This window comes from Harmonia axyridis, chromosome 2 (assembly GCF_914767665.1).
Source record: "Harmonia axyridis chromosome 2, icHarAxyr1.1, whole genome shotgun sequence".
Classification (NCBI taxonomy): domain Eukaryota; kingdom Metazoa; phylum Arthropoda; class Insecta; order Coleoptera; family Coccinellidae; genus Harmonia; species Harmonia axyridis.
The window spans coordinates 10104796-10118321 of record NC_059502.1 but is presented as its reverse complement, the minus strand read 5'-3'; the positions used below and the strand labels follow the sequence as shown (position 1 = coordinate 10118321).

Below are 13526 nucleotides of genomic sequence, written 5' to 3'. Positions count from 1 at the left end.
AGAAGTATAGAAGCACAGATCCATATTTTCCGATTTATTATAGTGAGTTATAGTAGTGAGTTATTATAACTCACGATGTTTGTTAATAGATACTATTAATTGCTCAAAAGCAGTTGAATAATGAATATCTTATTCAATAGGAGTAGATAAAGATGCATTATCATGTATCACTGGCAAATCAGCTACTTCTAGGAGAGTCATGGCCATCACTTCATGAGAATAGAATTGCCCAGAACTATGCTTCATAAATTCGCCAGCTGTGGACATTCGCACATTTTAAGTTCTGGTCTTTCAATGATGGATTTACAAAGTCAGGGGGTGTATAACTTCATTTGTATAGGACTAAGAAAATCCGGACGTATATTCCCCCAAAAGGAAGACACCTAATAATGCTACAATAATCTAATATCATATCATAAATCCAACTTGATTATGAAGTTCCTCTACCTACATCTCCCATCATCATAAACGCACGTCACTGTTTTCCCGAAAAATTCAGGTTGGTTCTGAAGCTTTCTAATAGCATCAGCATGGGCGGCGTCTTCCACACGAACAACCTGATCCTACTAATATTCGGCACATCTGTGGCTCGTCTCCGGGAAATATACTTTCATAATTTTGGTGCTGATATTTCACTTTAATGGAACGCTCCACGAGAAGCAGCTGCCTAGATGTGAAGTGCTCCAGACGATGTGACTTTTGAAAGAATTCATTGTCTCGTTATCCGATCGATTTTCTCGGTATAAAGATATAGGCTCGGCGAATGTTGTGGTATTTTTCAGCAGTAGGTATTCTTGAAATATAAATTCCTCAATTTTACCTCAGTTAATGGGGTAAAGTTGCTCTTCGTCTGACTTTTGGCATTCTTTGTGCATTTCTATCACATTGATTCAACTTTCTAAGATACTGAGGGTGGTCGCAAAGTGATAGCTCCAGGCGTTTTGGAGTTATGGCCGAAAAAAGATATTCTCCAAATGATGCACTGAAAAACTAAATTGTGCCTTCTTTCGGCCATAACTTTAGAACCCCTGAAACTATTGCTTTGCGACCTTCTGGTTTTTTCATGCAAATTTGATGGAATTTCTTATTATTATTATTATTTATTATTACATTTGAAATTTCTGAGTAAAATGAACAAAACAATGAACTTCTGACTTAGCGCCCCCTATCGAGAGCAGCCAAAACAAATTTATAATGAGTATATTTCGTCCTCAATCAACAAGATATTATCTTTCAGGCGAGATCTAATTTGTTCAGAAATGTTGAGCCAAACTGAAGTTACAGGCATTTCAATCAGTCAGATTCCTCTCTTTCCCCTTCTCTCATTAAATGCCGTAAAATCGAAAGTGATAATTCAAAAAGATAGAGAATTTTACAAGGATTACAGTGATGTTATTTTTTCTTCAACTTCATATGAAACATTTTCGAGTAAAATTCATTTTTCTACTCGACGGTAGCTATTACGCCCCTAGCGGTAGAGGTATGAACTTCGAAACAATTTCCAGTGTGTTTTCTTGTACACTTTAGTGGTCAAATCTTTCACCGCAAGTCTCTACGATGAGTGGATCTTGAGATATAGCCGCTCACCTCGCTTATTTGCCCACCCTGTATATCTTGAGTATTGCGCTGTGTGGCGCCTTACCAGGCAACATTCCACAGGCTTGCAAAGAGTCACTATAATGAAATAAATATCTGAAATTTTCTTTTTTGAATAGTTGTAGATCATCTGATTAATTGATCCTTTTCTATTTCAGGATAAGACAAGAGAAAAATGGCGGCGCTTGGTGTCCAAAAGCTCAGATTAGTAGCGACATCAAAGAGTACCTTGAGGTAGATCTGACCAGAAACCACTTGATCACTTGGACCGAAACACAGGGTAGATTTGGTAATGGGCAAGGCCAAGAATTCGCTGAAGCTTTCTTGGTAGAATATTGGAGGCCTGCTCTTAGTCAATGGATTGTCTATAAGGATTCTAGAGGAGAAAAGGTAAGAAATGGAGTGTTTGTCATTTTCAGTAGGCAAATTTTGTCCCCCAACATGAACCATCAAATTTGACATGAAGCGCGCGAATGAAAACATATTAGCGAAACGATATTTCACTCAATTCGCGAGTTTCTCCACAAAGAACGCACTGCTTATGTCCCATAGTGAATCAATGTTTCATATCAACTCAAAATGTATATAATGAATACCTAAATATATCAGAAATTCAGAAAACAAACTTCAAGCGTGTTTAACGACGTGAAACAACCGATGACACTAGGAGAGCAAAAGTTGCCAAACCTTGGGTTTCAGCAGGTAGATACAGAAAATAATAAATTTTCTGCTTATTATAAATTCGACAATTGGGAAAAATATCGGACTCCAAATATTCAAATTTGCATATTAAATCGGGAATCACTCAAATAATACTCAAATAATATTTCATTCAATATAATAAACATTCATAATGATAAAGTAAAATTGTGGATTTGAAAATTTATCCACAATCCGACAACTTTATCTAACCATGTTGGAGACATGTAAAAATTTCGTATACTCCCTCTATCTATGTTTAGTGCTCTATGACCTGATTACACGTCATTTTAATCCATAATTGTTTTTTTTTTAGCTCTGATATACTATATTCAGCTTCTTTCTTAACAAACTCATTGCTTCCCTGTTTTTCCAATAGATTTTTTCGAATATTAAACATTCAGGGACGTTCTAAATTTCTCATGGTAACTAAAGGAGTAGATGTATAAGAATGAAGTGTATAGAATTTTCACGAATTTTTTCCACCTTCATCATTTTACTGAAAATTACCATTTCTCGTTAGAACTTATAATACTCTTTTTCCCATCTCATGAAGTATTCATACTTCGCAGTCTCGTTGAGCGATGGAGATATTCAATAGGTACCAAGTTGGCGTTGATGAAAACAACCTTCCCTTTTCCTGGCCATTTCCCGTTTAGGCTATTTAATAACCCCATTAATTTTCCCTAATGCCCCTCCAGACACCAGTCATTAATAAAATCGAAGTCGAAAAATAATCCTTCCGTAAGGACAGAACTAACTCCATCATAACAAAGTTGGGTATGACAGCCCTCTGATGGGAATATTAGGTACTTAGGGTTGGAGTTGTTACTTGGAGATACTCTGACGTACACTAGATCATCAAATCCGTCTTAGCGAACTTCATGCTCCCTTGCCGGACGTTTATCTTAATACATAAATATGGGGGGGAGAATAATGAAGATTCACTCCGTGTTTTGTACCCTGGAGAGATTTCGGCTGAGTAAAAGTTTGAAACATCAATTTTCATATGAACGTAAAGTATCGGGGCAGTCCCCGTTCGCATATCTCGAAATTCCGACGCAAGCGCCATCTGCTGACCTATGCGGAAAAACTTACATGTTGGTGGACACCTGCATTGAGCTGAAATCGCCACGAATAGGCGAGAATATGACAATCTCCAATTTTCTGAGTGGCTTGCTAGTTCAAATTCGAATTCATATAATTTTTTTGAAAGAATATACATGGCCCTACAACTTTGCTTCCACATTTTTTTTTCCGAAAGTCGACGTTAGACGTTATACATTTATGATTCAGAGTATTGTCCATCGCTGGACACTACACTTTCATTTCAGTCGGTTTCAACAACTCATGATACACTACTTCGAGCTGGTCCCACCAAATACTGAGCATGGCCTTGGAACAGTGAATATTCGATTTGGCCGTCGACGTGGAAGCATGGCCGGGATATCCTCAAGATTTTCTGCGTTTGGGAAATCACAACGAACCCATTTTTTGTCTCCAGTCACAATGCGATGCAGAAATCACTTCCATCTTCGCCTTGCAAGCAGCTGATCACAAGCAATCGAACGCCGTTCAACATCTCTCGGCTTCAACTCGTAAGGCATCCAATTTCCTTGTTTCTGAATCATTTCCATGACTTTCAGGCGATTTAAAATGGCTTGTTGCGTCACTCTCAATGATTCTGTCAATTCTGGTTGCATTTCACCAGAGTCTTGATCAAGTAATTCCTCCAATTCTGCATCTTCGAAAACCTTATCTCTTCTTGGTCTTCGACGTCAAAATAAACGTTCTCAAAGAGTTGGAACCACTCTTGGCACGTTCTTTCATTAACAGCGGCCTTACATAGGTATTTGAGAGCATTCGATCAGCCTCAGCCGGAGTTCTTTTCTTATCAAAGCAGAAAATTGAAACCTCCCGCAATTGACGAGAATTTGGCTCGTAAGCTGACATGTTTAATCGAGAATAACTTTATGATGCAGACACAAATCGACTAATATTTCGATGGCGTTATGTTTACAAATACTTGAGCTTATTGTATGATATCTACCACTTACCGCTAGAGTCATCTATTGCGAAATGGCGGAAGCAAAGTTGTACACATAATATATGACAACTGATGAATATAAAAACCTATATAGTAGAAGAGTTTGATACTTTCACCAGCCAATTTTCGAAATGAATGAAATACTTAATGCTGAAATTCGAACTTCGCAGTACTGAACAAAATGAATTTTGTTAGCGAAAATTATATTTTTTTCCATGACAAGCTGCCAACTTTCGTTCCATTATGACACATCTTATTCTTATTTTGAGAGGTTTATTTCCGGGCATCCGTAAACTTTAATTCTAATGAACATAAAATTAAGCACCGGAGAACATGTTTTACTTCACTTCAACAATTCTCGAGGCTCCATTCCTACAAATTGCATCCTCGGGGTTTCCTACTATTACGTTTATTTTTCTTGTCAGCTCATTCATCTCTTTCTATTTTTCCTTCCATTTACAGAACCACTCGTTGTTGATTGGAACGGATACTTCCTGTTTTTTTTTTCAGAAAATCCATTGACGTTGAATTCGCTGAAAAATTCAATTAATTTCCTATTTTTGAATTTCTAAAAAAATAATAACCAAAATTGATATTGATAGTTTACATAACATCTGTTTTCGAAGTTTCTTCTCTATTAGGGTAATATTTATTAACAATCTGCTTCATTTTTCATTTTCATGCAGAACCAGAAAATGAAACTTAAAAAAAACGAAAAATAAAAAGTTCCTACATAGGAAGTTTCTACAAAATTCTAATAAACTGTGATCTCTACGAACAATCTGTAAGCGATGTTAGAATGGACCATCCCCAATGTGCCGAATTTTAAATACTTGTATACCCTCAAGAAGTAAAAATCATTATCGTATTTTCTTTCATGAAATTACGATAATGATTTTCATCGACAATCAACATTATTTTTCTCGAACAAGAAGCAACAGTTTTGGTATTTCAAGCCAGAAGAAACAACATTTTGGTACTTGTCAAATAATATCACACATTTTTTGGTCCTTCGAGCCGGATCTGTATAAATCAGTGAAAAACATGAAGCAAACAAATACATATAATAATATTTATACAATGGAACATTGACCTATTAAAAATTCTTTGAATCGATTAAAACTGTTTTTTTCGATAATTGAATCAGTGCCAGTATTCAAATTGCCACTGTAAGTGGTTATTTGGATATTATACATTCTAAGGAAATCATACAATTTCTTCCTTCCATTGGTACACGTCGAAAAATAGTAGAATTTATACACTTTCTGATATATTGTTACATATTCGAAAGAAAATGATAAAATTGTATCATATATATATAGCCATATTCAAGACTCAATTTCCCAAGGGAAATTCACAGAGCACTATAGCGTTGATAAGAAAACCCCGTTTTATAGTAGCGTTCGGGCTAGCACATTTACGAGTAATAAGCATTCACTTCATTTCGAGCTAACAGTGGAATTTGCCACAGATTTCTTATCTCTTATTCAGATCGATTCACCGTCAAAATTGATATTACATCTATTTCTCACTAGAATCTGAGACATTTCGATCTTTCACTGAATTCGAGTCGATCTAGACGTGACTAGAGCTACGAATCTTTCTATCAGAATTGTTTCCAATAAAAATCTGGACGTAGTAAGAACCTATGAAGGACTATACTGACTTCTGACGGAATAATCATGGTAAACTAATACAATAGTAATAATTTATTCATCCGGTAAGACATCTCACAATGTATAGGACAAGCCATAACTATCACAAAGACAAAATTCATAAAAAAACAGTCCCTAATCGAGTAATAACATTTCTAGAAATGTATCCTCAACTACTTTCTTCAATTCCTTGAAACTAGGATATTGCATACTTGATGTATGGGTGATATTCCATACTTGGTTGTTCTGTGTATCAGAATAGACAGAATCATTTTTAAATATTTTTTGGTCCCCTTAATATATAAAACACTCCAAGAAATAAATATTGACGCCACAATCAAACTAAAGTGGTTCTTAAAGAAGAGTCTTCAAGTTCGAGGTGCAATATTGAATTTCATGCACAGAATTTTTTGGAATTTATATACTCTAGAAGCATCATATGAGTTTCCACATAACAAAATATTATAAGAGTTGTGGCTTTAGTCATCGGTAAATGTAGAGGAACCGTAATTTTAATTCTGCTAATAGAATTGCAGGAGCTATTCAAAGGCTAGCCTAGGCAACATAATCCATTTCAAGTTTTGATCTATGTGAATGTCGAGAAATCTTGTATCTTGTTCAGACTTTATAAAATTATCCAAATATCGTAAAATCAACTTGAGATCATCATTCCTATTTCAGATGTGAATGCATTAAGTTGTGTTGATATAAATCATGATTCTGTCGTCACCAATCCGCAAAACATTTGATACAATCAATCTACAGCTCTTCAAATGATTTGGCGCTAAACACCAGCGAAGAAGATCAATCTCAATTTATCCATGAAATCTGAGAGGCTCGGTAACAAAAGATACATCTTCTTCAGATCTACAGGTGAATCTTCAAAAAAAGAGGGTACAAATAGAGGTCCCTGAGGTACGCCTAAATTAATGTCATGTTCTTGCGAAAAAGAGTTATTTACGTAGTTCCACCTCTGAATCCAACGTTTGTATTATTCTCAGAATTTGATTCAGTCTAGATTCTAAGCGTATCACGATGTGAGCATAGAATTACAATTTACAATAGTCTATTGATTTTAGCAGTGCCATGACGTCATATAGAGTTTTCCAGTATCGTTGCCGGGATATTTTCCTAGTTTAACCTCCTGCTTAAACTTTGTTGATGTTGATTTCATAATCAACTATTGGTTGTCAAAAAACACATCAATATGAGAGATTCTCTTTGTATAACTAATGTATGCCTCGCAATAAGATAATGATACATTCAAAAATGGTTTTATTCTTCTGATATCTTCTGATAATATAAAAAAGGAATTGAAATAAAAATAAGATTTATCTTTTTATCAAGTAACCTGAATTTCCTCTCGGTATCATTGAGATTTTTTTAGCATCGTCTGACTTCAAATCATTTGCACTGCCAATAGTTCTCAATTCGATATGATCCGTCGTAGATCACGTGAAAATCTCTTAATTCGTCGACATAAATTCGTATAAATGTGACTGTGATTAATTCAAATAGGGATCAGGTTTTTGCCTTTGAAGAGAAAATTAATATTCTTTGATGTTCAGTGCACAATTCGTTTCTCATATTCCCCGAACAATGAAGATAGATAATAATTCCGCTTTTCTCTTTGGGAGGTAATGATACGTAGATTATTCCATTTGGAATTTCGCTATCTTGCTTAACGAGAACGAGGATATGAAATTATTGTATTGTCAGCTGTTTTCGACAAATGGAACTTACAGGGTGGAAAAATTGGACGTTTTCTAATTGCCAGATACGTCAAAGCGACGTAACTAGGTTATCTTTGAGAAAACCGAGCAGAGAAATTATTGAATTACGCAACGTAGAATATTTCATATCCAGATGGTAAATCTTAAGAAAATTCGTCATCCATTGCCGGACCCTTATGACAGTTGCTACCCCCTGCCACACACCCCTTAACTTTTAAAATTACAATTATACTTTCATTATGAAGGGTGTTTTTTTCGAGCTATAGAAATTTAAATTGCAATAAAACAACGATGGATTATTCGATTGACATGAAATTTATTTATCCGCAAAATGATCTTGTGGCATTACATTTATGACTTTTGGCATATGACCGCCACGGCTGGCTCGAATGTAGTCCAATCTGGACGTCGAATTTTCGATGACTTTTTCCAACATTTGTGGCCGTATATCGGCAATAACACGTCGAATGTTGTCTTCCAAATGGTCAAGGGTTTGTGGCTTATCCGCATAGACCAATGACTTTACATATCCCCACAGAAAGTAGTCTAGCGGTGTTAAATCACAAGATCTTGGAGGCCAATTGACAGGTCCAAAACGTGAAATTAGGCGGTCACCAAACGTGTCTTTCAATAAATTGTGGCTCGAGCTGTGTGACATGTTGCGCCGTCTTGTTGGAACCACAGCTCCTGGACATCATGGTTGTTCAATTCAGGAATGAAAAAGTTAGTAACCATGGCTCTATACCGATCACCATTGACTGTAACGTTCTGGCCATCATCGTTTTTGATGAAGTACGGACCAATGATTCCACCATCAGTTTTTCTGGATGTAACGGTGTTTCGACATACACTTGAGGATTAGCTTCACTCCAAGTTGACGACCTCCCTGGGTTTCTATGAATGAGTAGGGTAGTGAACAAAAGATCTGCATGGTCGCAGTTCCCGGAAGGCTCACCGAAGCAAAACGACCCCAGTTCAAATAATAATAATAATAATAGCTTCACTCCAAATGCGGCAGTTTTGTTTGTTGACGTAGCCATTCAACCAGAAGTGCGCTTCATCACTAAACAAAATAAAATGGACGTAGTGCGCGATACGTATTCCGCACAGAACCATTATTTTCGACATAAAATTGCACTATTTGTAAGCGTTGTTCAGGCGTGAGTCTATTCATGATTAATTGCCAAACCAAACTGAAAATAAATCATTTAACAGCTGTTGAATCGGTCGCCATCTTGAACAGTAATGCCAACTTATAGTTATATACCTCAAAAAAAACACCCGTTAGTATAAACGCTAAATTCTTTATATGTTATTAGGGGACCTATAAAAAATTTCATCTCAATATCCGGAGAGTTTTTACGTGTTGCCAGATACATCGAAATTAAAAACACAACAAAAAAGTATTATCACATGTAAAGAAAATTTTAATCGTTTTTGATTCATTAAAGTTCAGGGGTCTCTGGCACGGGGTATCAAGTATCATAAGTGTCCAACAATGGATGACGGTTTTTCTTGAGTTAACCCGAAGAAAATATTAAAAAAAATTGAGCTTTAAACTTCAACGAATTCAAAGTACAATTTTATACACCTTTACTACCTGTTGCCTGCAAAAGTAACCACAACCCAAACTCTATAGTCGCAGGTCGTCTTTAACTGTGTAGGAGACATGCACAGAAAAACTTTCAACTTTTATAAAATGACAAAGTCTGGCCTATTGCTCTTTCGGGCAATATCTCTGCAATAACTTGACGGATGTTCGTTTTCAGATCGTCTTTAGTCTGAGGATTATGGGAAAAAAAAGTATCCTTCTTATAGCCTAACAAAAAATCCAAAGGCGATAAATCACGAGATTTTGGTGTCCAATTCACATCGCCAAAGGATGTCTTTAAATTACGAATTTTTAACAAGATTCGTTTCAAACTATTACATTCAAAAATGAAAAATGTTCAAGTCAATACATATTTTCGTTCTTTGTAATATTTCTTTGAATACATCATTATATATTTTCAGGTTCTAACTGGAAACAGCAACACATACCTTGTAGTCCGCCAGCGGCTGGAGTTACCATTCGTTGCAACCAAAGTTCGTTTCATCCCTTACAGCGAGCATCCTAGGACTGTTTGCATGAGGGTAGAATTATATGGATGTACCTGGGAACGTAAGTTTCATTCCTGTTTACTCCATTTCAGCAGTTAAACCGTATAAAGTTAGTAATTTAATGACGTATTTTCATTAGAGGCATGCTTTCTGGCAGCTAATGTTTTTGGGCGCCATTTCATGCTGTCTTATCTGCTTTATCTTTACTTGGGAAATATACGGCGCAATTGGCTTTTTAGAACGATGTACTGAAAAGTTTGTTTCTACTTTCATCCTGTCATCAGTACATATGGCCTCTCGAGTTTATTTAAAAGTCCATTTGAAATTATAAAAAGCCACTGCATTGTATTGGAGCATACAAAACTATCTTTACTTCATGCAATCGGGTCTAGTTTCAGATGGAAACACAATAATTTCGAATAACTAGAATTAGAGGATCAGGTAATTTTGTTCGAATTAGCAATAGTTATCATTTGTAATAAATAAAATATTCAACTATGCGCAATTCGCATCCTATATTCTAAATTAAATGAAGAAGTCGAAATTCTCTAACGCTCTACCACCTTGGTGCTTTGGTAGCTTTTCTCACTAGGATTACCATCAAAAACTACTATAGTATTGCTCCCAAAGTGCTTTTTGACTCCACGTAGTTTTGACAGACTACTTGGAATGTTGCTTCGTCCAAACCACCATGCATTTTGAGACAATTCCTCTAATTTTGATCGGCTGTATCTCGGTTGATATTAAGTTTAGGAAAAAGTTAATGGATATAAAATAATAGCAAATTTAATTCTCTACAACTTTAGAACTGATAGTTTTGGTCGAAAACTGCTTAGGTTAGATGTTATGAGTAAAAAGCCGATGAAAGATTTAGTTCATTTAAAATTTAATGAATATAAGTGTCACCTGAGTGATTTTGTTGCATAACGAAAAGTAAATCTCAAACAACATATTGATTCAGTCCATTTTATTTCGAAGGAACATAAGTGTCACCTGTGTGATTTTACTTCAAATAGTAAGGGGTATCTCAAACAACATATAAATTCAGTCCATTTCAATTTCAAGGAACATAAGTATCACCCATGTGATTATGCTACTAGTCAGAAAAGGAATCTCAATATACATCTAAAATACTTCATTTAAAATTGTGACATTTATCACATGTGTGATTATGCTGTAAGTCTGAAGAAGAATCCCAAACAACATATAGGAAATATAGTCGGATAGACCCCATTTTTTTGCCTACTTGACTAGTAGGAGAAAACTGAAACGAACTTTTGCCATAATCCTAAAAATTATTTTTTGACTGCAGTATAACATCATTCGAAAAGTCAACAACCTTGACTAACCAACACTTTTCAATTTTCTACGTGAAACGCCCGACATAAACTCAAAATGGGAGCAAATGACTGCGTTATCACTTGGAATTCAAGTAGATCCTCAAATTCGAGCCTAGTATCAATCTCCATAGCTGAACGACAGGAATATTTACAAAAATAATTTTACTGCAGGAATTCCCATAATGAATCTCATTATGCTGGAATGCGGAAAGGGAGAAAACGCAGGAAACTTTATGACCTCGTTCATTAAAACCAGAGTGACAAGTAGAATTTCATGATGCTAAACTATGAGTTTGGAAAAAGAGAGAATACCTGTACTCGAATGTTATTCCCGCTTTCTATATACCCCATATACTATTGGAATTCGTTCTAAATTGAACATTTTTGGAACGATGTTTAATTACAGTTCAGTATACAGTCCAATCACATTTTATAGTTGTTGGAAAAAAGGTTTATTGCCTCGCGAATACTAAACATTTGTGATGTATGGAATGATGATTGAGGAATTGCTAGTTTTAATTTCGAAGCTCACAAAGGTCAGCATTATATTATTCCGTAAAATCGTCCGAATTCTTCACATTTTTGTTTTTAAATCGGGTGAAAAATATTATAATTTCACATCATAGTTTTTAAATGTATCGCATGATGATTGATGATTCACTAGTTTTAATTTTGAACCCTACATCAGATCAGATTCGGAAAAATTTTCTGAATTCTTTTCATTTTTGCTTGTCGAATCTGGTGAAAAAACACTATGGGTGGTCCAAATTTTAATTCAATAACTTCGGAGTGAACAACTCTTTTCATATAAACATATATCCCTAAAAGCTTCGTTGTCGAGATACAGAGTGTTAAATTTTGGGAAAATATCAGTTTTTTACTCATAACTCTAGTATTATTTCATTCATTGTTTTAATTTTTTTGTATTGAAGTCAAGACAATGTAATGTTCGGAATTAGGTTAGTGTCTCCTGCAAATATTATCTACTGGCATAGATATAGGGGTTCGATGATCCGTTTCCTATTGAAAATCTACACCAATGTCTTTTTTTTCGAAAAAATCATTTCATTTCTGAAATCGACATAGTTTCACTAAAAAAGTCTCTGACTATTCTTCTATGAATATAACATAGCATTAATTAAGAAAAAGCGTCCTCAAATGCAAAATTTCGTATTTTGCTATGGGGAAGTGGCGCCCAACGTGGGGCCTTTTTTAGATTTCAGAGACGAGCAACAAGGATCTTGCGGGGGGGCTCTTAGATATCGTGACTACTGTAGAGATACATTCAAAGCTTCAGGTATTCTCACATTCCCTCCTCTTTCCATTTTAGGGAATTCAATTTTTGTAAAAACAATTTTTTATTCGTAATGATCACCAACAAATCTCTGTATCTCTCACTCTTGCTCTTGATGGTGACTTTGTTGACGAATAAAAACAAGTTTCTAAGTGAAAATATGTGTTTACAGGTAGGTGTGGAGTGTTGTGAAAAACGCATTCATCGAAGTGATATAAACCTATGTACCGAGGTGGTCACCATTACCAGCCTACAACACAGAATATTCATTCACCACAGGGCAGAACAAATGAACCCAAATTAATGACAAACATTTACTTTTCCCGCTATCCAGAATACCGAATTGATTATTCATTTCGAATAGAAATCTAACCGTTTTAATGCCATTTCGAAACCGACAAAAATACCTACATGTACATTATGAAAATAGAGGAACGGGAATATTTTCTATGCCACGGCGCGATGGAATCAATCGATGAGCTGCAGTTGGAACAATTGCACCGGATATAATTGAATCGAGCTTGATCATTCCCCGAGTAGTTTTTACCATCGATTGAAATTTTTAAATACCCCATAGTGGAACTGGTAATTATTTCATTCCATTATGTTGATTCAATAGCTCATAGGTGATATTTATGGATATTAATTCATGTTACCGGTATATTCGCGCTCTCTGTATTTATTTACATTCGATTCGAAAAGTTTGTGCATCGAATCCATTTCCTATCCGGTATTGGAGAGAGTTATTCATGGTGATATTTTATATGGGAAATTAAAATTATCAATAAATGTGGATTAATTCATTTGTGTTGATGAATAGATCGTCAGATATGAAATTGATGTATCTATATATTCATATTTTATCGGGACATTGTGCGAAATGTTTACTGTTGAGAATTACTTAAAATGTAACGGGTGTTTTTTTTAAAGATATATAACTTTAAGTTGGCATTACTGTTCGAGATGGCGACCGATGCAACAGCTGTCAAGTGATTTATTTTTAGTTTGGTTTGGCAATTCATCATGGATAGACTCACGCCTGAACAACTCTCGCAAATAGTG

General features: G+C 35.4%; 1 protein-coding gene across 1 annotated transcript in view; it reads left to right on the top strand.

The window, feature by feature from the left end:
• Positions 1-13526, top strand: part of LOC123674115 (discoidin domain-containing receptor tyrosine kinase B-like) — a 408546-nt gene that overhangs the window by 276105 nt on the left and 118915 nt on the right. The window contains exons 4-5 of the mRNA XM_045608987.1: positions 1755-1986; positions 9744-9891. Coding sequence (XP_045464943.1) covers positions 1755-1986; positions 9744-9891 — 380 coding nt within the window. The remainder of the gene's footprint in view (positions 1-1754; positions 1987-9743; positions 9892-13526) is intronic.